A 25,961-nucleotide genomic window follows, 5' to 3' on the forward strand; every position below is an offset into this window, starting at 1 on the left:
ACGCCTCAAGCCTTTTTTCTGCTAATTATAATCCCCTCGATACGTGGCATGGTTTGCCGATAGGGCTAGAAGCACGTACGGGCTCTGTACCATGACGTAGACCGGGAGAGGTCTATTGGGAAAGCCCTGCCAAAAAAAGGGGTTAGCGTGAGGGAGTAGCGTCAAATGCCCACCGTTATCTTTTTCTAAAAAGTGATTGGAATTCAGGTTAAAACCAGTGCTACAGACACTTGACACCAGCTTTCGAGATCGGGTTTAAAGGGCAGTAGCCGAAAGGGTACAGTAGTGCTTCAGCATTCCTTTCAGAAGCGATGTACGTTGGCCACGCACTGCGTCGACATGATGTCATCAGTTAATTTTTTTCGGAGACCATCAAGCTTCGTGGCCAAAACAGCCAGAAACCCGCCAGAAAAGGGCCTACAAGGGGCGCTCACTGACTTGAGAACTCCTGAAACTGGCGAGCCGGCGATGCCGGTGTCTCAATGGTGCGTCATTTCCGGTCTGGAATTTTAGTTGTCCAACACACCGCTAGGGGGCTGAGTCGCCTGCTAGAGGTTTTTGAACGCTTCTAACATATACACTAGATGCTTCACAGCCCCAATATTCAAAATAAATATTGTTCATAACGTGTGCAATATATTGAGCGCAAAAATAGCGTAAGTAAAGTTTCGACCAAGTAGGCCTTAAAGAGTGCTTCGTCCACCGCAGGTATGCCTGGCAAAACAAGGTTTTTTTTTTTTTTGCTTGGCTTATGTTGGGCCGAAAACGCAGATTCTTCGCCAAAACTGCGAGCAGTGCCGCGAGGCTGTAGTCTGCGCGCAGATTCAATTATTATAAAAGTACGTTTTTCACCACTTTTATAAATTTAGCACACATATTAAGTTCGCGTGGAAACTTTTCCAGCTCGTCTTTGAGGTTCGCTGCGAGAAGAGCCTTATTTTTACGAGTAAATCCACGTTTCGTGCCCAACAATCATCGTCATCATCAGTCTGACCACGCCCACTGCAGAGCGAAGGCCTCTCCCATTTTTCTCCAATTAACCCGGTCATTTGCCAGCTGTGGCCACCGTATCACCGCTATCTTTCAACAAGAAATTATAGATGGTGAAAATTTGTCATGGCTTGCATAGATGCGCTCTTGTTTAAGGTTTTTCAGCCATCCTTATTCAAAGATTAAAATTACACCGAAGCTACGTTGGTAGAGGTACCTTCAGGCACGTTATTTACAATTGTACGTATTTACTCACAGATTGTGGGAACCGGGTAATGTAATAAAAAGAAATAACATTTAGCTATTTAGTTTTGGCATAATTTTGCTGTCAAATTATACAGCACGCAAAAAAACGTCTAATTCATGAATTTTTATTTTTAAATGTGCCAGGGCGAAAATAATAAAGTGGGTGCTGACGGGAAATTTATGTGCCATGCCACCAAAGCGACAATAACAACTAAGAGTAACGCCTGCGACCGGGCAGCGTTCAGTGTAGTAAACAACGAGCTCGCCACTTCCCGATTGCTATTCGCAGTCAGAAACAAAGCAGCTTCCTAATCGTCGTTCGGGAGATGCGTCTGTCGGGCTGGAGAAAGGAGAAAACTGCCTATATGAGGAGCCAAGACAGAACTTGTGAGGCGCCAGAGGAGAAACGCTGTCTGCGACTAGGAACACAGCTTACTTTTTTGACCTGGGTATAGCTGTAGAAAACTAGCCCTGCCGCTCTTTTCTATGCTTTGAACGCAGCCAAGTCACAGGAGTCGTTTTCAATACTGCCGCCAGAGCCGGCTTGATTTTGTGTGCGCTGTCACATTCGCGGCATCATGGAACGCAGCTAGGTTCATGAATTTCGTGTTTGACAGCGCTGCTTTCGCGGAGCGCAAGCGCATAATCACGTTGTTTTCTTTTAAATATATCTCATCAATCCTTTTCAAAGCGAAAAAGCAACTAGCTATAAAACGCATCAAAGCAAAATGTTAAGAATTAAAGGATGTTTGACAGCCTTTATAGCTTGGCACCGAAAGTTTTATCAGAAATGAAAGAGGTAAAAGGCAAGTTTTTCAAACGTTTTGGTATAATAAATTCAACAAACAGAAAAAGACTCGGAGTACCTGTATTGGATTGTGAACAGCATGTTCCAAGTGACTCCACCTATCTTGCCATGGTATAGTTTTACTCTGTTGCTTCAAAACGCTGCGACGCCTGATATACTGCTTGCAATGTTTTTATAAATTTGCAAAACATCCTACGTTAATATTCACGCATTAATATCTATTGATAAGTTCCTAGAATATCGAGTGAATACAGCTAGGTTTGTTGCACACCGCATCACAAGTTAGCTCTGGTGCCCCTTTGTATGAGCTACATTCCGTACACCTGCAGGGGGGATAAGGTATCCGTTGCTCTGACACCCCTCCTCCTGCCTTAGGTGGGCACTGCTGCTGCGAAGCGCGTGTTTTGTTTCTTTAGTCGTCTCTATCCACTTGGCTATCTCGGTACGAGTCAGTGAGAGGCCTAATTGTGCCATCCAACAGGAAAATGTACATTCTTGTTTTTGTCATACGATCCTACCAGAAGACGATGATAACCAGGCAGGAAATCTCATGTTGTCACCGCTGCGGTCACCGCTTTGGCCGGATATTTCAAGGAAGCATGCCAAATATGTTTTCATATATGTGAGTTTTGTGGTGCATTGCTGGAGGGAGAGTTTTCTAACTTCGTGCTTGCATGCAGCGACGTAGCAGTCAACAAACGTGAAATCGACATATGTTCGGTGAAAATTTTATGGTTTATGGGTTTATGCGGGTTTAACGTCCCAGAGCGACTCAGGCAATGAGGGACGCCGTAGTGTTGGCCTCCGGAAATTTCGACACTCTGGGGATCTTTAGTACGCACTGACATCGCACAGTACACAGGCCTCTGCGAGACACAGTAACGCATTATTTTTCCTCTCACGCGAATCATCAAATGCTGCTCTAAATTTATACGCTCTGGCCTCCGAATCATTCTTCTCAATTAGGGTGCTCTTTACACTATTAACTGCAACAACGTACATGAAATGATTCGTAGAATACGCTGTTTCACACTTTCCGCCAGTAACCGAGCAACATCTGATTATCTAGAAGAGTCAACTTTGTGATGTGGCAGACAAATGCTATCCCACGGCAGTCTTTATTGTAAAGGTTTGGAAATTTCATTCTTTGCCTGATATCATTATGGTCAATAAAAAGCGCTACCTCGTCATACTCCGCCTGAAGTGGGCATTGTACGTGCTATTCGCCTGCCTTTTTTCGAATAGCTTCAATCCTTGTAAGCATTTGTGTTGATTGCAGAAAAAGATAATAGCAGTCTCAGACTGCGTAACTCCGAGGAAATTCTGTCGATAGAAAAACGTTACTTGATGCTGCACCTGCTGTTTGTGGCATATTTTACTCTGAAATCTTTACTTCTTCACTTTAGTTACTTCACTTTAGCGTGGCTCTACGACTGCATGCTAATGTAATAAGTATATCAGCGTTTATCGCTGCTGTACTTTGATACGTATCAGATTAAACACATGGAGCAATGCATACAAACGAAGAGTTAAGCAAGTGACAAATTTGTCTGCACATAGTTTTTACAAGCGCTCAAAAACAGACATCGCTGCCAAAAAAAAGGTATTATCATTCATTTCCGAGTACGCCTGAACCAGCTGACGCTGAACATTTCGGGCATTGATGCGCAACTATTTCGAGAAATGTTTTGGGGAAGATTTCACAGTCCCAAGGCTTTCTTTGTTCACTGTGACATTGTGTCATTTTGGTGAAGTATAAAGCAAACTAAGATCCAAACTGAATGCTTACTATGCACGCCGTTCCTGGAGCATAATGAACAAGGCGAGTTCCCATTCGGCCTTGTTTGCAGGTGTAGCTGCAGTTTGATGCGTATCCTTCCTGAAAAGTTGCAGTTTCAAATGTATAATGTTAGCGCTTGTAAGCATACATTTCATTCGAGAGTATTGTCTTCTCTTACTGACTTGCGCCCCACTGCCATTATTCCCTGCCGTTTTTATAGTTAGACGTTGATAAGCAGAAAACCACTAAAATTTGTTTGGAAAATGCGTTCACAACACTTGATTTAGGTTCCAAGGTGATAAATGCGTGGTGAATACGTCGTAAGAATTCGGAATCAACATGCAAGGTTTGGTGGCTCATGTATCGATGTAGAAATAGCTGTGATATAATGGAATTCGTTTTTCTGCAGAGAGCGTGCCTGGAAAGCGTTTCCCGTAAATATTCAGATGTGTTGCTTTGTTGTGAATTGTTTGAGCAACAGACTCATTTTGCATAATATTTACGGATAAATGAAATCATAGAAGTAAAAATTGAAAGAAATATTCAGTGGTTTATTCTCATAGAGAAATGTATAATAAAAATGCCGGGCTACTTTTCAATGTTATGGCACAAATATGCCGCAGCAGAAACTCGACCGTTCGGTCTTCGCTGGTGCTTTCTGTTTTCTACGTATTGCTACTGTTACCGCTGGCGCTCTGGATGGCCGCGTCTTTCCTGCTCTGCTTCCGCTTCCAACGCTCACAGGACTAAGACCTTGCGGCTTCTTCCCATTGTGGCCTTAGCCGCCACAATTCGAGATTTTTGGCATGCTTGCTTGTCGCAACGTTTGCGCAAGTCTCGGATCCAACAGAATCCATCGCAAACGAGAAATCGAACACGACAAGAGTGCAGCGCCGAGCAGGAGACGTTGAGCGGGCGCGTAACGTCGCTGAGGCCACGCAACGGGCCAAATCGTTTCGCTGTGCTGTGCGCGCCTGCTGCTACCACTGCGCCGACGGTATTCCGGCGCGCGAACGCTAGCGACCATGCGAAGGTTTAAGGACGAGGCACAATGTTGACTTTAGAGAAAAATGACCATAACGCTTTCGCATTAAAAGTGATATGCAGAGGAGTTTATATGTCACTGTACTTACGCCTCTGTACACGCCGTCACAAGGCTTGGGGCGAGGACCTGAAAAGGACAAGTACATGCAACCATGAGCCCATAGATGAAATTGCAGTAAAACGATGCAACGGTGTATTGGAAGTCAGGCCGTGAACTATTCGCTGCAAACAATAACTGGGAAATACGAACCCGAGAATTTAATACGGAGACTACCATAGCCTCCAGCTTAGGTGTTTCCCATATAACTCGAGTTAAAGAACGAAAAACTGTGAAAAAATAGTGCTTTTTCTTGTGGAAGGGGGGACGTTACCATCTTAAAGCGCCTCAGGCTATGACAGACGCCAGTGAAGAAAACGAGTAATCTATTTCTGAGCTAAGGCATCTGAAATAAAGTTAGTTTCTTTTAGATTCGAAACTTATAATTTGTCACTTAGTATTTATTCAAATAAAAAAAAAGTATGCCGGCCGTCAACTTTCTTTTTTTCAAAATTACAAGTGTGATAAGAGGGCTTCATTATTAGTGTCATTAGTAAAAAGACAACCTGAGCAGAAAGGAAGCATTTTAAATGCTTTCGAACGGGCATGAATGGAAGTGCCGCTACTACTTTTATGGCGCCGAGTGTTCTATGGCAACGTAAAAAGAACTGCCAGTGATTTAACACATTAATTAGCTTTTATGAGATGAGCTGGTTGTTATCAGGACAGTCATATTAAAAATCATGACAAGAAAACAATTAATAAAACCATAAAACGTCATCTTTTACGTTAATGGCGCTCGTTTCAACCCACGTTTCAGAAGCAGGTAAAAATAAACTATGCAAAAAGAAACATTTTATTCGTCCGGCCGTACAATAGTTTTCAGCCCTACAATATGCCCTACAAAAGGCCCAGCAACAAGTTATGTGGCGTTTCAAGCAAACCTTCCACATAGGTTTAGATGCAATGTTCTGTAGGTATACAGGTAGCTTAGTGGGCAGAGTAATACCCGTGTTGGCGGTCATCAAAGAACCGGTGCATCAAGCTACCAGTAAGCTGGTTAACTAATGTCTTAGAAGATGTAATAGAAACAGTGACGAATGAGCACAACAGTAGAACACAAACGAAAAGTCCAATGCTCTCTAGAGGTTTTCGTTTTGACGCAGGCGCTGGCCTTAACTTCCTTTTCGTGTGTTTTTGCGCGTTTTTTTTTGTCATTAATCTCATTTTCAATAAGCTCACAGTCTATCCCTTCAGCTTTTAATTTCTTTTATTTGTTAATTGGTCTGCTTGTGTAGCGTAGATAAATACTTTGTTTTGTTATGAATTTGTTGCTCCCTATTGGCTTGGAAAATAATTAACTCCATGAATTGCTCTCTATGCTTCATGTGCGTTATATTGATGGATGATTTGATATACTATGGCAGCAATGATTCCTTGAGTGGGAGATACGCTGTTGTATTTCACTTCTGATCCATTTGTGAATCGGCCTGATTGTCGTACCAAACGCACTGGTCTTGTAGCATTTATTCTACTCTAGTCCTCGTCCGTCACGCCGTTTTCATTACATTTTCATGCCTTAACATACCAGCCCCAGCAATAGTTTTCATTAATTTCTTAGAGCTACCCTTTCAACGATCACGGGTACCGGATTGCAATTGATCATTACTAGCTATGGTTTGTAATAGCCATATCAGTTTTCAGAATTTTGGAAACAACTTTGGCCCTGAGGATCACCAAACTTACCCGTCTGGCATCTCAAGACGCTCGGTCTTGATGAGAGAGCAAGAATAGCGCGCGCTTAGCAACGCCCGACGATTGACGTTAGTCCCCGGCTCACGTGCTGCGTGACCTCGGTTCCGTTCGCATCGCGGTCCTCGCCGCTGCTCTATACTACAATCGCTTCTCCAGCTGACGCTTTGGAGGCAGTAACGTGACGCATGCTTCATGGAGTCATGTGCGCCGAGTGGCGTTTCTAGGGGCATGCCAAAGACGCATGCTTTTCTCATGCCTACATCTTTTTGGCTTACAACTTACTTTTCCGAAATTATAACTCGTATGTGAGTATTTTTTACGGTGGGCCAGAAATCTCAGATGCAACGAAGGGTTCACTTTAACAACTAAACAGTTGCCTCTCAGCAATGGGTTAACCAGCCGAGTAGGTATTATGATTCACCTGGTTTCCAAACGCTTCTAAGGCTGGTATTAATATACCGCAGTAGCCGCCTTGCTGCCTATTACGGCTAAATTTTGTAAAAATTAGCGGGGATCTTCTCTGAAACACTCGGTGGATTGTATCGAAAAATAAAATTGGAACAATGTTTATAAAACGGCTACTAAAACAAAATTATATGAAAATTGCATGAAGATCTACCTCCAAATATTTCATAATGTTTGTGTTAAGGACACCTGGTGTTTGGTGAAGTACTCCGAAATAGCGTAGATGAGAAGAAGCAAACTTTACTTTAAAAAATATTAGTTGCCTGCCTTTTGTAACGCCGATTGCGGTAGCCAATCGTAAGCAAGCGAACTGATTTCTTCTGATACTGGTACTGGCACCGATACTGGCTCCTCAGATTGATACAGAGCAATTAAATCTGATCGCAGGTGGTATGACGTGCTTCGTCCTTATATTTAAAAACCTTTTAGACTTTTTGTTAACATACTTCTCGAGAACATTAGCGTAGGATAAGAGAGCATCTGTATGATACATTGACAACACAAACTCCCAGCGGAACTGCATCAACAATGGATATAATTAACCTTAAACATTACGCAGTGAAACTATGCGCGCTATGCTCTGCAAAATACGTCTCATCACTTCAAGTCGAGGGCTGAAGGCAGCCACTGAGCACAGGTGACGACACAGAAGTCATGATAAAAACACGGCCATGGATCACTGCCGCCTGACTCATTGCCGGAGTTTTTCTTAGAAGTGCCTCGCCCGTTGAATATAATCTCCATTGGTTGGTTATATTAACAGTGCCACTTTAGCATAATCATTACGTAGATTTAAGGGGACATGAAAGAGGAAAACAGTGTGATATCAAAACCAGATAAAATCGCAGTGCGTACGTTCTCGTCTTGCGGAAGACTATAGCTAAGAATTTGCGAACATTCTTACGACTTATTTATGCAGGAAGCAGTGAATAGATCGTTGATGATTGGTTGCACAGTTTCATAGGCTGCAATTTTTTAAAGTGTTCAAAATTCCAGCGTGTAGTTTGAATTTAAGCTAACATCTTAATAAACTTACTCATTCCTTTTCAAAAAAACCTTCAATCTAGCTAAACCAAGTGAAGCAATCAAAAGGCAAACTTTAAATCCCATATTAAGACACATAAATGCCCATTGAACTCTTTTGTGTTGCTGCAGAAGCAGTATTCAAGAGAACTGCAAAAAGAGCATGACTTAGATACCGAGGTTCAGCCTTTATTTCGGTTTACGAAAGGTCTGATCAACCACTAAGCTTAATTCATTTAAGCGTACCAGCCAAACCTCTACAGTGAACCATCGTCGCTTCCAGTAAGATACTTACGAGGCAGCTGGGCAGAACAGACGCCTCTGGCGCATCGGCCTATACTCCACCGTCCCCAATTATAGAACTGCAAATGTATGGAAAGTGCAGTTTAATGCCCGAGCGTTAAGAGCCCCCTTCAGGAGGCAAGCTGAAGTTTTAGCTGGTGGCTTTGGCTTTGCGTCGACAAAATACGGATTGGTCGAGAGGGTCCTGACGTCACAACTACACAGCCACTTGAGGGTAATTTAACACCCCACAATGACCAGATAGAAAAACAATGATAACACCACTCCACGTTTCTCCATTTGTGTACAAGGCCGAGACGTTGTACCTACACAAAAGCTGTGCCTCTAAAAATTGAATTCCTTCCTAAAACTAAAGCAGTCAAACCCGGGGCTCGAGCCGCTGCCCCTGGGGTCCTGAGCCTGGCGCGCTACCCCTCGGCCACTGAGGACCGTTCGATCGATTTGATTAAATGAAGGTCTTGTGTGTTTGCGCTAAATGCGTCATAAACAATTTAAAAAGAAAATAAAGAAAAGTGTACGTGTTTGCGAAGCTATATGCAGAGTGGACCCCAAAACACTGAACATACGCATGAAGGCCATCGTGTCATAATCTTATGACGGAGCTTGAGAGACCCATGAACTTAGGTTCAACGGTTCTCACTTCAACGTCTAATGCATAGCTGGCAGTTAGTTTTCAGCGGAAATACTTTGTGCTGTGAATTGAAACTATACACTGTCAGTTTTCTCAAATCTACACCCTGCTGCACTTGCTTAGTGGCCAACGCGTTAGCGGCTAGTTACTGCTTTAAAATGTGGCCCCACATTTGCCAGAATTCATATGATGTAAAATTAATAATTTAATAACGAGTCCCTCTATTTGAACAAACTAATTACATAGGTGGTCATTGCAGCACTCAACAGGAACTCTATGCAAAATCCTTGCAGCTTCTAAAGAATCCTAATTACCACGCACAATACTTACTCAAAAACCAGAAAGAGAATCGCATGTTTTTGAATTCTCATGAACACCTCAAATGCACCGTTTTTGTTTGTTTCACCTGCATGCAATATGCTTTTGCAGTTATTGCTAAATAGCTAAACAATGCCAATAACGGTGATGATATTCTGTTTCATTTACAAGCTTATGCTACCACATGGTAGGTAGTCTGAATGTATATTTTCTAATGACAAGCGCCTAAAATTTCCCCCGTTCGCTGAATAATCATTGTTAATATAGGTTAGAAAAAGCAGCCATGAAAGGAGTTCTGGTTGTAATAAATTCAGCAACTGTTATCAAACTTCAGTCCCTTAGGATATTTTGAGAAATTGGCTTCAAACGCTTATAGGACAGCGAACTCAGGCTTTATGAGAACCGTACCAAAATGTTTACGTTATCAAACAAAGTTTTTGAAGCCAACATAGCAGTCTCTGCTCTGCTGACATTCTGGACAGTTTTGAGGCGGGCTGCAAACCGAGAGGTCAGTCGAGAATTTGCCTCGAATTTGAGATTCACATTGCGCAGCTACGGGCTGGCTTAAGATTTCAAGCATGACTAGAGCCTACATGTCCCTCAGACCAAGAAATGAATCTCATTGCATATGCTTACAGCTTAAAATTTTTATATAAAACCGAAAGAACTAATTAGCAAACTGGAAGCATTGTGAAGGGCTGCGATTAATTACTAGCAGGAGTGCTGCATTTTATTAAAAGCCGAATTATCCTTCCTAAGCCCTGCGGACTGGTTAGGGCGGATGCTAGGAACTTCATTTTGAACCTTAGAATTAGAACGTATTCAAGTGGGGTCTCATTTTCACAAATTCACCGCTTAAACAGATTCGTTCTTTCTAGATTCTTTACCTAGTACAATTCAGAGCAACTCACATTAGCATCTGTCCCACGGCAAATTTCCCTCACTCTCCTCCGATATTGAGGGTTGGATTACCACACAAAATGGTTGTGATTTAGAAGTATCTCACAGATGTTTTTTTTTCGCATTAGTAGGAATTGAATTACACAAAAGTTTTCTTAAAACTAACGCGATTTTAGCGATGTTAGCTTTAGGCACACGCAAAGCGTTATCAAGCCGTTGCATATTATTCAGATGAATGAGATTCCTAGACAAGGTGCGGCTTTTGTACTTACAAAGCAAGGAAGTCCATCGTGATGTACCCAAGTCCAGCCGTTAGTCGTGTAGCATGGTGAGACACATGAGTGTAACGGAATACGCTGCAATAATCAAAACAGTACCGTGATGTAGTGCTCAAACAAAACCCACTGAGAAACGCTACAGATAGTTCCAAACTATTATTTGTATTTTATCACCACTATCGCCATATTCACCATTCTGTGTTGCGTACAGTGCTTTGCAAAGGTCTCCCTTATTGGCCTCCTATCAGCACTGCTGTGCGACAGCTGGTGCTAATACATCGGCTTCCGCCCTGCCGCGGTGGCTCAGTGGTTACGGTGCTCGGCTGCTGACACGAAAGACGCGGGTTCGATCCCGGCCGCGGCGGCTGAACTTCTTGAAGGCGAAATTCTAGAGGCCCGTGTGCTGTGCGATGTCAGTGCAGGTTAAAGAACCCCAGGTGGTTGAAATTTCCGGAGCCCTTCAGTACGGCGTCTCTCATAGCCTCACTCGCTTTGGGACGTTAAACCCCATAAACCAACTAATACATCGGCTTCCAGCTTCATTATCGGTTTTGTCCGCATATATTTATTCAATACAGATGACTAGCTTCCTGGCGTTTGGGTACACTCGGTTACAAAAAAAAACAGTCCGTGAATTTTCCTGCACAGCAAACTCCCCACCGAACTGTGTTCTGCTCTTTTGCTTGCATAATATTATTAAGAAGAGAGAACTAAGCTGTTCCGACGCCCACACATTTTTTGAAGCTCTCACTATAGTTTCTTTTGAGCCTACTTGATTTTAGCATCAGTTTACACAGCATGTCAATTGTCAGCATCAATTTGCATGTCGGAAGCCAGAAGATGAAAGCCCCGCGATATTTGCTCAGCGATTGCAGAAAGACAAAATTTGGTTCTTCATTTAAGACATTTCAAACGAATATTCATCGGGTCTATTGCTTACAGACAGCATTCTAGCCGTTCAATGCACGCACCAGAGGCTTCGCTGCAGATGCGTGACTTCCTTTGTTTGTATATTGTAGCATACTATTTTGGCGGAAATGTAGCTTCAACTTCCTGTCTTCTGCTTTAAGCGAAGATGTTTTCTTCTGCTCTTCTGCAGTTCATCTTTCATAGATAGGACACACCGCATCTACTACCTACAAGCCAATATTCCTGTTTTTTATGAAATTCTAGATAATGCTGCGTACCATGTGCACAGACACGTGACACAATACGCGCACGCCTTTTTACAGTGTTTAGTCATGGAACAAAGTACGTGGATTGTCTATTCCAGGAAAAGAATTTACCCCTGCGTTGCTTTCAAATTCCACCCGTTGGTAACATTTCCAAGAAATAGAGCGCGCACATTCCTTCACGTTTGTAATAATTTTAAGTTACTGATTTGGCTGACCATGCACAAATATTTTTTGATCGCTAACCAACGTCCTATAATTTTTTTTTTTTTCATTAAGGTACTCATGTGCAATCGCAGACAGTTACTGCTCACGTGTAATGAGAAACATCATTCAACTATTATATTTTCCCTTTTAGTTGGATCTTTTACATAGTTTTATATATTCTACCCCCCTCGCTTCTCATTGGCTCTCCTAACTTCTCCATCGCTCCTCCCTGTCTCCTACACTGTCCCTTTCATATCGCCGGAGTGTAGCTTAGTGCCCAGGCTGGCAATCAACTTTTCCTTCTGTTTTACTTGATATTTTTGAACAAACGCGCTCCACCTTCTGCACACAAAAAGAAAATCAAGAAGGGTCGAGGTGGAGCACTAGTCCATTAGGTAACATGTCGACAAGAGGGCTAGTGGAAAAGAAATAAAGACAAGTTGAAATTTTGTGTAGTTAAGAATCTTCGATTCAAGCCTTCTGTGTGCTGCACCACAACAGGTTGATATTTTGGAATTATGTTTTTATTAATTTAAACTGACAATCGTAAAGAAGGCTGGGAGGTTCCAGAATTATGTGATTGTGAATTCATATTGGTCGAAAATCATTCCGGCTTTCCTTAGGCGCGTAAGAATTTTTTAGTTTGTACAACACTCTTCTATTTTCTCTCTTTCCATCGTTCTCCAAGCCATTTTGTTTACAGTAATCTGTTGCACCTGTCACAAAATTTCAAAGCATGCTTACTTTTCATTTTAAAACAACAGGTGAATACTCGCGACATACATTTTCCGATGCTAAGATCTGAAGGTTTGTCGAAAAGACCCTCTTATCAACAAGACCACCCCAGAAAATGCGGTGCACCTAATTTCATTTTTCACTGTTTTTTTTAAAGATCGGTACCTCCACTTACTAATAACTGTTATTAGTGTGTACCCGCTTTTTGTGTATGGCTTTGCTGCTTGTAATAAATTGCTTTATGCCTCACGCAGTCTCGATGACAGTATGTCTTTTGGTGCGAATGTTTCAGCGCTGACAGATTCTTTTCAATGTTTACTTTCTTAGCGGTGTCCTGCAGCTACTTCCCTCAATAACTTGGGACTGCGATGTCTCGACCAAAATGGCAGCCTACAAATAGAGTTCATAGTAATCTTATACCCAACTCATCCTAGCGCAAGACTCTTAAAATGTCTCGTAATCAGGTAATCCATGAAACACTAGGGGTTTCTTCCTGACGCCTGCCACGTTTTCTGGCTATTTTTCAATCACATGTCCGGTATACTGCATCCAATAAAATGTCAGCTCTTGCAGCGTACTCAATACCTGCAACAAGAAGAAGGAGTAAATGGCACTGACAATTTTATTAATGCGGTCGATGATTCCTAAGAGGACTCAAGATGCTCATTTACGAACGATAGGAAATGTCGCTAACAATGCGAAACTGCTCAGATGAAAAAGCCGCCATAAGAAAGCGTTGAAATTCAGCGCAAAATTTTATATAATGCAAATAAATGAAAGTAAACTAAGAAAAGCGAGTGAACAGTTGGAAGGAGAATATCAGTCCTGCCAGCAAAATTTCGCCCCAAACAATTCTCAAAGCTTGGGTAGGCGGAAAAAAGTATCCTTAGTCGCGTTACTGAAATTTTATTGACAAATCCATATTCTGAACCATTAATAGCTCATTTCAATAAAAGAATAAATAAAGCACGGATAAACTGTTCCTGTGAAAATTTATTGATTTATTAGTTTAATTAATTCCCTGCCTTGATCATCACTTACACCTTCAGAAATCATTTTCAGAATTTAGCTCTTGCTGTGCTACATGGCAAATGACTATTAACATCCGCAAAACCGTTGTTATGATTTTCACTAATAGAACAACACCTTCCGTGTTTACTTACACAACTAGAACTACCCCCATCCAGAGTGCGAGTCAATACAAATACCTTGGTCTTATTTTCACACCCAGTATGTCATGGTCCAAACATATAGATTTCATAACCTCAAAGGCACTTAAAAAATTAGGATACCTCCGTCGCACAATAAAAGCTGCTCCTAGAGATAAGAAACTACTAATGTTTAAATCGCTAATCCGTCCACTACTTGAATACGCCTCCCCTGTATGGAACCCGCACAAACAAAGCGAAATTAACCAAATCGAGGCGGTGCAAAAGAAAGCCGTTCGCTTCATATGTCACAGGTTTGGTAGAGATTTTTCGCCTTCCACCGCACTTTCATCACTGGGCCTCCAACCACTCTCATCTGGACGAAGGACTCAGTCTTTAAAATTTTTGTACCGCATTATTAACTCTTTCTGCCGGACCTCTGCAAATGATTACCTAATCCCTGCTATACCATCTAAAATCAGAAGTTACCACAGCCTAAACATCACGCCTTATTTGGCCCGCACGGACACTTTTAAATGAAGTTTTTTTCCGCGTCTAATCGAATATTGGAATTGTTTACCCGGTTCTACTCGCTCTCTTCCTTTAGAGCTGTTTTTAGCGGCTATTGAATAGTTTTTTCGTTTTTCTTGTTTTCGCTCGTACTGTTTCGGATGCTTGCCATTGTTGTGCTCCATGTTTTCCTACCTTGTTGTTCACACCCACCCCTGCAATAGCCCAATAGGGCTGCAGTATGTATAAATAAATACTCTCAAGGCCTGAAGGGCGTTAAATTGGGAGTTGGCACAAAGCAAATTGAAAAAAATTCAAAAGTACAACGTGCAGATTTGTTAACCTATAATAACGTTGCTTTTGCAAAAGGAATCCAGTAAGCCCTGACTTGAAAGATGGCGCATCCACGATTGAGGCAATGAATGCGGGAACGCTGTTTCACTCTGTGCATGATTTTGGCAGTTTGAGTTGAAGGGAACATTGGTACGGCCACAAACAATGGCGGCCATACACAGGTGGTCTGTTCAAGATTATATTATACATAAAGGCTAGAATTGAGGTTCAATTTTTAACGATGGCGAAAAAAAAGAAAATCTTATGAATGAGGGACAGGTGAGAAATTTTCACTCGGAGAAGTGAATGGGGCAGCCTAAAATTTCATTTCATTATTAGGCGATAGCTGGAAGATTGATTAGATAAGCAGAAGAAAAGCAACCCCATGCCACCGGTGGGAGCTAATAAATTAAAGTTAATCAATTAGCTTTAAGCGATAACATATTCAGTAATATTCTAAAATCGAACAACAGCACAAAATGATAAAATGAATTTTAAAAAATCCCCTGTGCCCCTTGGTTTCTGTGGCTGTTGGCTTCTCTCATATTTATAACGAGCCCCTCATTCCCTTTCCCTTGTTTGCTTAACTGCTTAGCGAGGGCCTCGGTTCTGGCAGCCTTGACGCCATAGGAAGCATAAGAGGGTTCTCACACAGCTTCCACCCTCGACGTTCGATGGCGCTCTACGTTACATCAGCGGTAATTCAGGACGTGCTACTTCCGCCGCTTAAGAACGTGGGTGGCGCTGATGAACACTCTAAAGGTTAGGTTATTTGTAAACATAAATACCCCCGAAAGCAGAAGACTTGACAGCCGTCGCCGTAGCTCAGCGGTAGAGCCCCGGACGCGTAATTCGGAGGTCGTGGGTACAGATCCCACCGGCGGCATGTGGTTGTTTTTTCTTCTGCTTTTCGAATCAATTAGCTTTAAGCGATAACATATTCAGTAATATTCTAAAATCGAACCGCACAAAATAATAAAATAAATTTTAAAAAATCCGCTGTGTCCCTTGGTTTCTGTGGCTGTTGGCTTCTCTCATATTTATAACGAGCCCCTCATTCTCTTTCCCTTGTTTGCTTAATCTATTAATACTGTTTAGGATAAAACAAACACGCGAATATCACAGGTACGACAAAAATACTTATGTTAACAGGGGCATATGTGTGAACCTGCAGGCGTCAGGGTGTAATACATGTGGTTCAGTACCACAATTCGAGGTACACATGCTGTTAGATATTCGTTTGCTCGAAACTACCGTATCTTTCGCTCTTTAGCAGAGAATCGAGGTGCTGATGTATCCTCTGTCCACTGGCAGAGCAGGCAGCAGCTTTCAGATTTCGTTAAATCCACATATTAGGTTGCATGCGAAGCAAAACACCCCGTAAAGCTACAACACTAATAAACAGCGATACCGCGCACAACACCAGGTTATTGTTATTGAAAAGCACAAGAATCTTTGTAATACATTTTTGAAAAGCTAACATAAACAAAATATCTAATGAGGGCTGTTTATAAATCCGATATCCAGAATTACAAAAGAAGGCTGCGGTACACACGTAGACAACGAAGGCACACAAAACGACAGGACCAGCGCTGGTCCTGTCGTTTGGCCTGCCTCCTTGGTCTTCTTCTCTCCCTCCATCATCTTTTATAATTATCATGTACCAACTAGCCCCACACAAAAGTTGTACATAATAACCGGTGACGTGGGCCATTCTACCTTCAGGTCGGGCTCGATTTCAGTAGGGAAGTTCTACGGGGGGCAGAATTCATGCATTTCGATGCTCATACGAGCACGTCCTTTGCAGGATGAGCGGTGAACCTTTCTTGGCATAATAAAAAATAAAGTTCTTTCTTTCTCTCCATGTTCTTTAGGTCACTTTCCTGAGCAAAAACTACCAATCACGTTTGCAGGTGATATCAGTAATACCTGCAAATTTTAACGCAATCAATGCGCTTGTTTACTTATCTCTTACTATCATTTCGATAACCGTAAAAAACGGCCAATTATCTGCCAATCGCTATGATGTTTTTTTTCTTTTAGGCCTCGCAGAAAAACGTACGTGAAATGCCGTACAATAAAACTGGCAGTTGTAATTGGGCGCCGCCATCATTGCAATAGATCATTAGTTTATGTTCCTTTATGCACCATGCAACTTTAAGCTACGCATATGACGCCCCCCTGAGCTATAGAGATAGACCTCTTCATTGCAAAACTGGGTGATATAAAATCATCTTGTCAGGCATTACCAGCTCGTCTTTCGCTCTAGCCAGCAGACTAGGACAGTTTGAAATTCAAGTGCTAAAATATTTGACGATTGCGTAACTCTCATGTTTTTCAGTCTAACAGACGTTATGGACTGCTGGAAATTTGTTGCTGAGAAGAACTTTGTGTCTGTTCGCACCACTCTAGCATTGCTAACCTACCCTGTATAATAACCTAAAACGACTGACTCGAAAGTTTGAAAGGACAGCTTTCATAGAATGTTTAACAATAGTATGTTAAAGCTCAAAATAACCGAAGGAACTAACCATCAGTTTAGCGCACTTTGCAGCTATCCCATCTGTCAGCAAGACCTTCAGTAGAGCGCACATCGCTGCGACAACTACCGCTATTACGACCGAATAGCGACTGAACTGGCTGCCATGATAAGCGCATGGAAGTCTTTTAGTGCGAAACACAAATTTAGGAGGTCTAACCGGCTCATCGAGTTTTTGTCCAACTTGACCTTGAAGGCGACGTTGGCCAAAACTAGCATAGGAAGAGGCCACACATAAAAAAAAAAATATTGCCGTGACAGGGTTTCGAAAAGGCGGTTGCGCGAACAGATAAGCTTCGCTGGCCACTGCACGACACCACTATGCCATCACCGCAGCCGACCACGCTTCGAGTTAAACTGCAATACACACTTGCGTCGTGCACTGTATATTGCCGACTTCCTCAACTTCCATCTGCCGACAGAACAGATCAGATTAGTTTGGCCTCGTTAAGAGCTTAACCTTAGTCTAATGTTGTAGCGGGCTTACAACGATGACAATGAAAAGATTCACTATGCCACGAGCCGACGATGGGTGACGACGACAATGATCTCTCCCTCGGTCCGCTGAGCGCTGCTCGCAGCTATCCTGGCTGCTGGTATAAGTCTTCCTTTGAATAATTGTAACTATATTTTTCCCCGTTACATATCTGATGGAGATGCGGATTTCACCCACGCCCACATCAAGCGACGGACGGAACCTTGGCAGCTTAGCCATGCCCGAGACTCTCGCAGCAAAGAACGCCGCCGGCAACACCGTCGGTCATTCTGGCTCACCGTCGTGATCCTGGGACGTTTTCCGACACAGATGCCGTCGACATCCACGACTGGCTCAACTGTGCAAACGTGTCAGCGCCTACAACCAATGGGACCCTACCTTCACACTTCTCAATGTGATATTCTATATGAAAGGCACCGATCACGTCTGATACGAGACCCATGAAGATGATCTCACAAGCTGGGACACATGCAAACTAACACTTCGCGAACTGTTTGGAAAACCATTCGGCCGACAACTGGCGGCCAGCAGCGACCTTGCTTCCCATTCCCAAACCTCGACCGAGCCCTATGCTTCGTATATAACGGACGTGTTGGCCCTTTGCCACAAACTTGACGATGAAATGTCTGAATCGGGCAAAGTAGGCCACGTTTAAAAAGGCACTGTGGACGACGCATTCCACCTGATAATTTATCAAAATTGCTCAGCGGCTGACGGCATCGTAAAGGAATGCCGACACTTCAAGGAAGCCAAAAGGCGGTGGAATTAGCCGTGAGTTCACCCGCCTCTCCAACACGACTAAGACATCACCATATCAAGATCTGCTGTCCCGACAGCCTTCAGCACCACCTGAAACTGTCATGGGCGTCATCTGACGGGAACTGAAAGCCATGTCCCCTGTCATCCCGCAGCCACCTGATGCCGACCATCAATCAGTGGCCCGCCATGGCTGTCATCAAAGCTGTAGCCCGCTAAGAATTTTCTAACCTCGGTCTTCAGCCTACCGGCCCCATGTCTCCTTCCCAGCCCCGGATATTACTGCCATCAATCACGGACGGCCTCATGACTTGGACCCGCGCTGACGCTACCCTTCCGACTGGTGGACATCCGATGATCGGCTTATTTTTCACTGTTCGCGTGTTGGCCACATCGCTCGCCACTGTTGCAACCGCTGGTTCCGTCCTTACACATAGAATTACATGCCAAGCTTTCACCGCCCCGAAGATCAAACAGGTCTTTTCTCGCCCAGCGCGGACCCCCAAAGCACTGCTGCTGATGTCCCGACTGCCCGTCTAAGCCGCTCACCTGCGCCGATAGGCCCGTTCACCCGAACGCTGTCGCTTAACCCCTCCTAGCCCCAGCGGAGGCTCCCAGACGGAAAACTAGGCAATGCAGCGTCTGGAGGCGATGCTGCAGTAGAGACCCGGCTCGAAGATCCTCGCTCAGCACTTCTTGTACAACGTAACTTGCTCAGCATTCATGTTGAAGGAGTCCCTGTCATAGCCCAGAGTGATACCGGTGCTCCAGTATCCGTCATGAGTTCCCATTCACACCACCGCCAAAGTATAAAACTGACGTCACCTCTACAGCCGTTGTCCGCGTTGCCGATGGCGGAATGCCTCCGGTGATCCAACTACACACAGCCGGCGTGACAATCTCTGGGCGCCACATTTCCGTTCTGTTCGCCGTTTGGACCAGTGCCCTCAGGATGTCATTCTCGGTCATGACTTCCTTTCTGCTCATTCGGCCCTCATCGACTGCGGCATTAGTGTACTTGAGCTTGACCTTCCTCCTTCTGCAGAGTTGCCGCCCCAAGTTGTACCCAGTCTTTCTACAGCAGAGTTCATCGAGCTCACGTGTCTTTCTCTTGTGTCCCACCTGTCCCCGATGGTGATCACATTCTCTTTCCGGCACTTGATGTTTCCCTCACCCGCAGCATTGCGCTTACCCTTACCGTCGTCACAATCTCTGCAAGTCGAGCATAGCTGACGGTAATTAATATTGCTTGGCGTGTCTAGCCACTCCCGCAATGCATAACGATCGCAACGCTTAGACCTGCTGCCGAAAGGTCATATCGTCTGTAGGCAATTGCGTCTCGCTCTCAAATCTCCGCCCTTTGCCTAACGTGGCACCAACCGACGAGTGCAAAAAAATGATCGCTTCTGAACTCTCACTAACGCAAGCCGAAGACCTGCTCTGGCTACTGCCCTATTAATGCGTCGTCTTTGACTTTGATGACTACCCGTTGTATCGAACCTCTAATGTGAAGCATCGCATCAACACCGATGATGCCGCTCCTCTTTACAGACGTCCATATAAAGTGTCCACGGGAGAACGCCGTATAACAAAGCAGGAGATGGAGAAGATGCAAGATAAAGACATCATCGAACCATCGTCGAGCCTTTTGACCAGATCAGTCGTCCTGGTTAAAGAGAAGGACGGGAGCTGGCGCTGCTGCTTCGATTACCGTCACCTCACCCGCATCATTAAGAAGGACATCTATCCTCTGCCTAGAATCGATGACGCGCTAGATTGCCTTCACGAAGTCAAGGACTGTTCTTCAACTGACCTTAGTTCTGGGTTCTGGCAAGTAGCTGTCGATGACATGGACCACTAAAAGACCACTTCCATGACAACTGACGGCTTATATCTGTTTAAAAACTTACCGATTGGATTATGCAACGCGCTGGTTACCTTCGAACGCATGATGGTCTCCCTTCTTCGAGGCTTTAAGCGATCTACCTGTCCTTTTTATTTAGATAACGTTGTCGTGTCTCCGTGCCCTGTGGACATCCCTTATCTTCGCGAAACTGATAGCGTGCCTTGTCTCGTTGCTATTTCTGATCTCCTCAAGTTCGCCGATAAACAGCGCCAAAATTCCTCCTTACAATCACTCATTGATGGCCTGTGTTCAGAGCACCCGAATCCGTCCCTGAAACTATGTTCTTCAGAATGACATGCTCCACCACCACAGCCTACCCCCTGATGTCCCTCCGCTATTGCTTGTTATTCCTGAACAGCTACGCTCCTCTGTCCTTGAAGAACTCCACGATCTACCGACAGCCGGACACCTTGGTGTCTCCCACACCGCACTTATGCTCGGGACCGGCGCCGCTTCTTTTGGCCCTGTTTATATCGTCCCATTAAGAGTTACATCACCGCTTGTGACCTGTGTCAGCGCAGAAAGAGGCCCTCCCACTGCCTGCCGGTCTTCTCAAGCCCATTGATGGGCTTGAGAAGACCGCTGGAACCTTTTCACCATGTTGGCCTCGACCTTCTCGGCCCTTTTCCAACATCGCTTTCCTTCATGAATTGGATCGCGGTCACAACGGCCTATGCGAGTCGGTACGTCATCACACGTGCCTTACCGAAGAGCTGTGCAGCAGAAACCGCGGATTTTCACTTGCAAAATATCCTTTTTCAGTGTGTCGCTCCTCGCCAACTACTCACCGATCGCGGCCGCACAGATCTGACCACAGTCGTTCAGGACATCCTCTGTTCGTGTTCCCCGCAGCACAAGCTCTCCACAACGTATCGCTCACAAACCAACGGGCTTGCTGAGTGGCTCAACCTAGCTTTGACCGACATATCAGCTATGTATGTCTCCTCCGACCACCGCAACTGAGAGAGCGCCTTGCCTTATGTGACCTTCGCAAATAATTCTTCACGGCATTGCTCGACGGGCTACTCCCCTCTCTAACTTTTGTTTGATGAGCACGCCACCTTGCTCTCGACACTCCATGCCACCTTCTCCAGTCTCCACCAACGCATAGCCTGTTACGACATTGATCAAGCAACCTAGGCGCGCCAATAGCCTGCCATCGGCTCCAAGCCTCTCAAGCGTCCCAGCAGTCTACCCACGACAACCGACACGGTGAAGGAAACTACGAATCTAGAAGCTTCGTCCTTCTGTGGTCGCCTTCGCGTCACCATGGTCTCCCCGAGAAACTTCCTTCCCACTACAGAGGCCCTTGCCGTGTGGTGCGCAGAGTGACGGACGTCAAGTATGAAATCGCTGCCCATGCGTCCTCACCGTCGTCCTCTCGCCCTGCCACCGACATCAACCACGTCCGCCTCCATAAACCCACCCTGACACTTGGGCCCCCCTATTATCGGGAGGGCACTTGTACCACCCCGGCTCATGTAGCGGGCTGACGACGACGATGGAGAGATGCACTATGCAACGAGTCGATTACGGACGAAAACGACAAAGATCTCTCGCTCGTACCTCTTGGCGCTGCTCGCAGCTATCACGGCCGCTTGTAAGTGCCTTCTTGAAAATACTTGTACTTGTATTCTTCCCAGTTAAAATGGAAAAGCGTAATCCCACCTTGCGCTTTTCGGGCCGCCCCTTAAGTTTGAAACAGGAACTCAAAATTTCAGGGGTTGTCTTCGACCGTCAGCTTACTTTTCTACCTCATGCTCACTTCCTCCGCGACAAGGCAGAGATCCTCACTTAGCGCCTTGTCTCATTTCTGTCGTTCCATCGTTCCCTCCCTCCCTGTTCTCTACGTAGGCGTTATTTCCAAGTAATACAACCCGCTTTAACTTTTTCCGCGCCCGCTTGGTGGTATCGCAGCGCCAATGCCCGCCTTCAGGAGAACGTTGTTTCTGTGCAGCGGGTCCCTCTTCTCGCTATCACATGGGCTTTCCGCACAACGCGCACGGCTGCGCTTCAGGTACTCCTCCGGGTACCCCCTCTTCTCTTGTAATTGGATCGCATCTGTGCGGAGTAGAACCTTTTAAACGGCGTAGATCCCGCCACCGTTGGAGGTCACACTTATCTACCATCTGATATATTGCCCTGCTTTGATCCCTGGTGCGACCATACCTCTCTGGCTTCCTCATTCTCCTTCACCCGTCTTCTCCCTTCTCAGTTTCCCTCTCAGTCCTCTCTTCCCGGTCTTCATATATTCACGGACGGCTCTTGTACGTCCCACTGTGCGGGTGCTGCTTACGTCGCATTCTCATCTCCTGGCCCGCTGCGGAACGTGGGCCGGTTTCGTCTCGAGACAGCATCTAGTGCGTTCTGCGCAAAGGCTGTTGCGTTTCACGAGGCTTGTTGTTATGCCCGGCGTGCCCCCTCTCCTTTACCCTTGCATATATACTCTGATTGCCTTTCTCTCCTTCAGGCTCTTAACTCTCTTTCTATCAACGACTTACGCGCCCGAGACATCAAGCGCACCCTTGCAGTCATTTCTCTTCAGCGTCCTATCGTCCTCTATCATGTCCCCGCCCATTCTGGAGTCTGGGGCAACGAGCTCGCTGACTAGGCCGCCTCACTGGCGTCGGCGCGTGCGGCCTCCTGCGGCCGTCAGGGCAGCCACCCTTGTCAGTGCGCACCCGCATGCGTACCACCATACTCGGGCTTTGGTCAGACACCTGGACCGCGGAACATTCGGGCACCCTCCTGGCTGTTTTTGTTCCCTCTATTAACCGTCTCCCGCTATCTTTCCCTCCACTCCGATCTCTTGTCCCTCTCCTAACTGGCCATGGTCGTTTTCCCTCCTACACTCATCGTTTTTCCCTCCTTCCTTCGCCTTCTTGTCCATGCGGGGCAGCTGTGGGCGATGTTCTTCATTACCTGTGTGCCTGCCCTCTAACCGCGGACATAGCAGCACGGCTTCCCGGCTATCCGCACTTTCTGTCCCCTCATGACTTCCCCTCTTTGTTATGTTCCCCGCGGTCTCGTGCACTGCTTATTCGCGTTGCTGTTCGCGTTTCTTCCCTTCTTTCCGCTGTATCTCGTCTTTATTCCCGCCAGGATGGCTAGTAGACCTCCTTTCCATTTCTGCGCCTCCCCATGTCTCTTGTGGTCGGGGGCACGATATGGCCAATTTTGGTGGGCCGTGGCCCTGCCCCTGCCTCACGGGCATGTGGATGGCACGTGGATCGTGATTTTGTTTCCGTTTTTTTTATTGTTTATATTTATTGTTTTTTGTTTTCAATTTGTTTTCTTTCCTTTTTTTCTTTTCTTTCCTCTAGCGGTTATGTTTTTCATGTTTTAATTCTTTGCTTATTGTTCATTTCGCTCGTTCTGTTTCTTTGTTTTTTTACCTGCCTTTTTGTCATTTCCAAGATTCTCTTTTCGATTTTCCCTCTTTTTTATGCACTCCTTCTGCTTCCTTAAGCCCATTATCTCCTGTTTGTTCGTTTTTTTTCTCCTTGCTTTCTTTTCTTGTCTCTTCTCTCTTCCTACAGATTCCCGCACCTTCCCTCCTCCTGGCCGCCTGCGAGCCTGTCTGAAGAATCTGGGGACGCTGGACCCATCCCTGTTTCATTTTCACTTCGTCCTTCCCAATTCTTAATCCTTCAGGGGTGTCGTGCGTCTAAAAATCACTTTTGCCCGCCCATCATTTGTGTCTCTGTTTTTTTTCTCTCTCTTCTAATTGGTTTTCCTAAATTTTCTCTTGCGCGTGGGCCCCTTTTCTTTTGTTTTTTTAATTGGTTCGCCTGCGATAACCTTTGGTTGGTGCGGGCTTCCTCTCGAATTTTTGTTATTTTTTCATTTCTTTTTTTTAGAGTTTTACAATAACAGGGCAACCAGGCTGAGGACATGCTTTCGCCATCTATTAGGGTTAGCTACTTGAAACCCTACCAAGTTTTTGCCTATATTAACACTGTTTAGAATGCCGTGAACCTTGGCCACATTTGGATGTTAACATAACAGCAGGTTATCAGCACTATTTTTTACATATTTCAGTTTTTGTAATGTTATCAATGAGTGTATTGGTGCAAGAAAAATCTCTGGCTTACCCTGGGGTCTGGGTAGCAGAAAGGAGGGCCAGGTAGGTAACCGTCTGCACTGTAACCGTTTCCTGCATTAAAAAAAATATGGAATTTTTTATATTTCAAACAGCATAATAGCACATTGAGACCCCTGAATAAAAAGCGATTAACTGAAAGTGAACCATTTAGTTTAAAAAAGTAGCCTTTTAAGCTATAGAGATGGCTTCATCGGCGATAGAAGCGTATGTTGACATAAAAAGTTGCATTATGTAAACTCTCCGCTGGTTAACGATTTTTAATTGCCATGCTGAACACGCAAGCAGCTGCCTGTTTTTGCTCTAAAATTTTATGCAGAAGAGAAAGGACATTTGGCATAATACAAGAGAATTAGGTTATGGCACTTCGCATAGTAACCTTAGAGAACTGGCCTTTGTAGTCAAAAGTATCAACATGCCACGGGCACATACTCTTTTCTGCAGGTGGCAACTCTGATCAAAGTGTTTCTTTCAGTCTTATATCAAGGCGTCACTAGCACAATAGAAGGAAATATGTGTCGACTCCCTTCTGCTAGCTGATCGTCTTCTATTCCTAAATGCTCGAGAAGCGTAATTTGCGCACGCCCCACTTTAACTGTTTCATTCTCTAGTTGTATCCTAAAGTACAGTATAATCATACTCGAGAATTCATTTTATTTATTTAAAATTTACAGGTACACTGCCGGGCCACAACAGCAAGCATCATTTCACAACAGATTGCTCAGCAAAAACAGGCAAAACAATGCACTGCAGAAAAGAAATATAGGTGTATTTCAGCTTTTTTGCTATCAGCACAGACTGGCAGTCAACAAAGAAAGGGAAGGTTGAGTCACTCTGTAATATTGAAGTTATTCTAGTCAGTACGGTCCTCTGAAAAAAGAAAGCTTTAAAACAATTATTTTTTCTAAGAAATGGCTTCATAGTTAGTTGATGCCTCTGCCTAGTGGCATATCCAGAAGAAAATGTCATTATGCCAGAGATTCCAACGTAGTATAGGGTCTATTTACAACCTGATACATGAATTTTAGTCGGGAAACTCAGTTACGATGGTATAGTTCTGCAAAGTTGGCTCGTATTAAAAGTTCTGTGACTGACGTGCGGGAAAAATTATTGCAGATAAAGCGAAGTGCCTTTTTCTCCCCCCGTCCAAGATTTTGATGTTAGTTTGTGTAAGAGGGTTTAAGATAACTGCTGCGTAATCGAGTTCTGGAAGTATAATTGTCTTATATGCCAGTAAATGGACATGGGTTGCGGACAGTTTTAAGGCTCTTCTGAGAAAAAAAAAAACAATTTACGGCAGGCGTTATCTTTTACTTTACAAATGTGCTGTTCCATTTGAGGTTGTTAGTTATCGATAAGTTAAGCTTCATCTTTTTGTGAGTAATACACATATGAGCACTTTTCGTAAAATTTACCGACATCTGCCATTCCTCACGCCACGAAACAAGTTTCTGAGGTGTGTTGTTTAACAATACTTGA

The 25,961-nt window shown here is 44.5% G+C and overlaps 1 protein-coding gene across 1 annotated transcript in view; it reads right to left on the bottom strand.

Annotated features, from left to right (window-relative positions):
- LOC149327104 (uncharacterized) overlaps positions 1-8,504 on the bottom strand; it is a 52,300-nt gene extending 43,796 nt beyond the window's left edge. Inside the window, exons 1-3 of the mRNA XM_089564786.1 lie at positions 8,444-8,504; positions 4,958-4,995; positions 3,834-3,923 (exon numbers count right to left, since the gene is read on the bottom strand). Of these exons, the coding sequence (XP_089420912.1) occupies positions 3,834-3,878 (45 nt within the window). The 5' untranslated portion in view covers positions 3,879-3,923; positions 4,958-4,995; positions 8,444-8,504. The remainder of the gene's footprint in view (positions 1-3,833; positions 3,924-4,957; positions 4,996-8,443) is intronic.
- Positions 8,505-25,961: the final 17,457 nt, after the last annotated feature.

The sequence above is a fragment of the Amblyomma mixtum genome, chromosome 10 (genome assembly GCF_055824585.1).
Source record: "Amblyomma mixtum isolate Tamu chromosome 10, ASM5582458v1, whole genome shotgun sequence".
Taxonomy (NCBI): Eukaryota; Metazoa; Arthropoda; class Arachnida; order Ixodida; family Ixodidae; genus Amblyomma; species Amblyomma mixtum.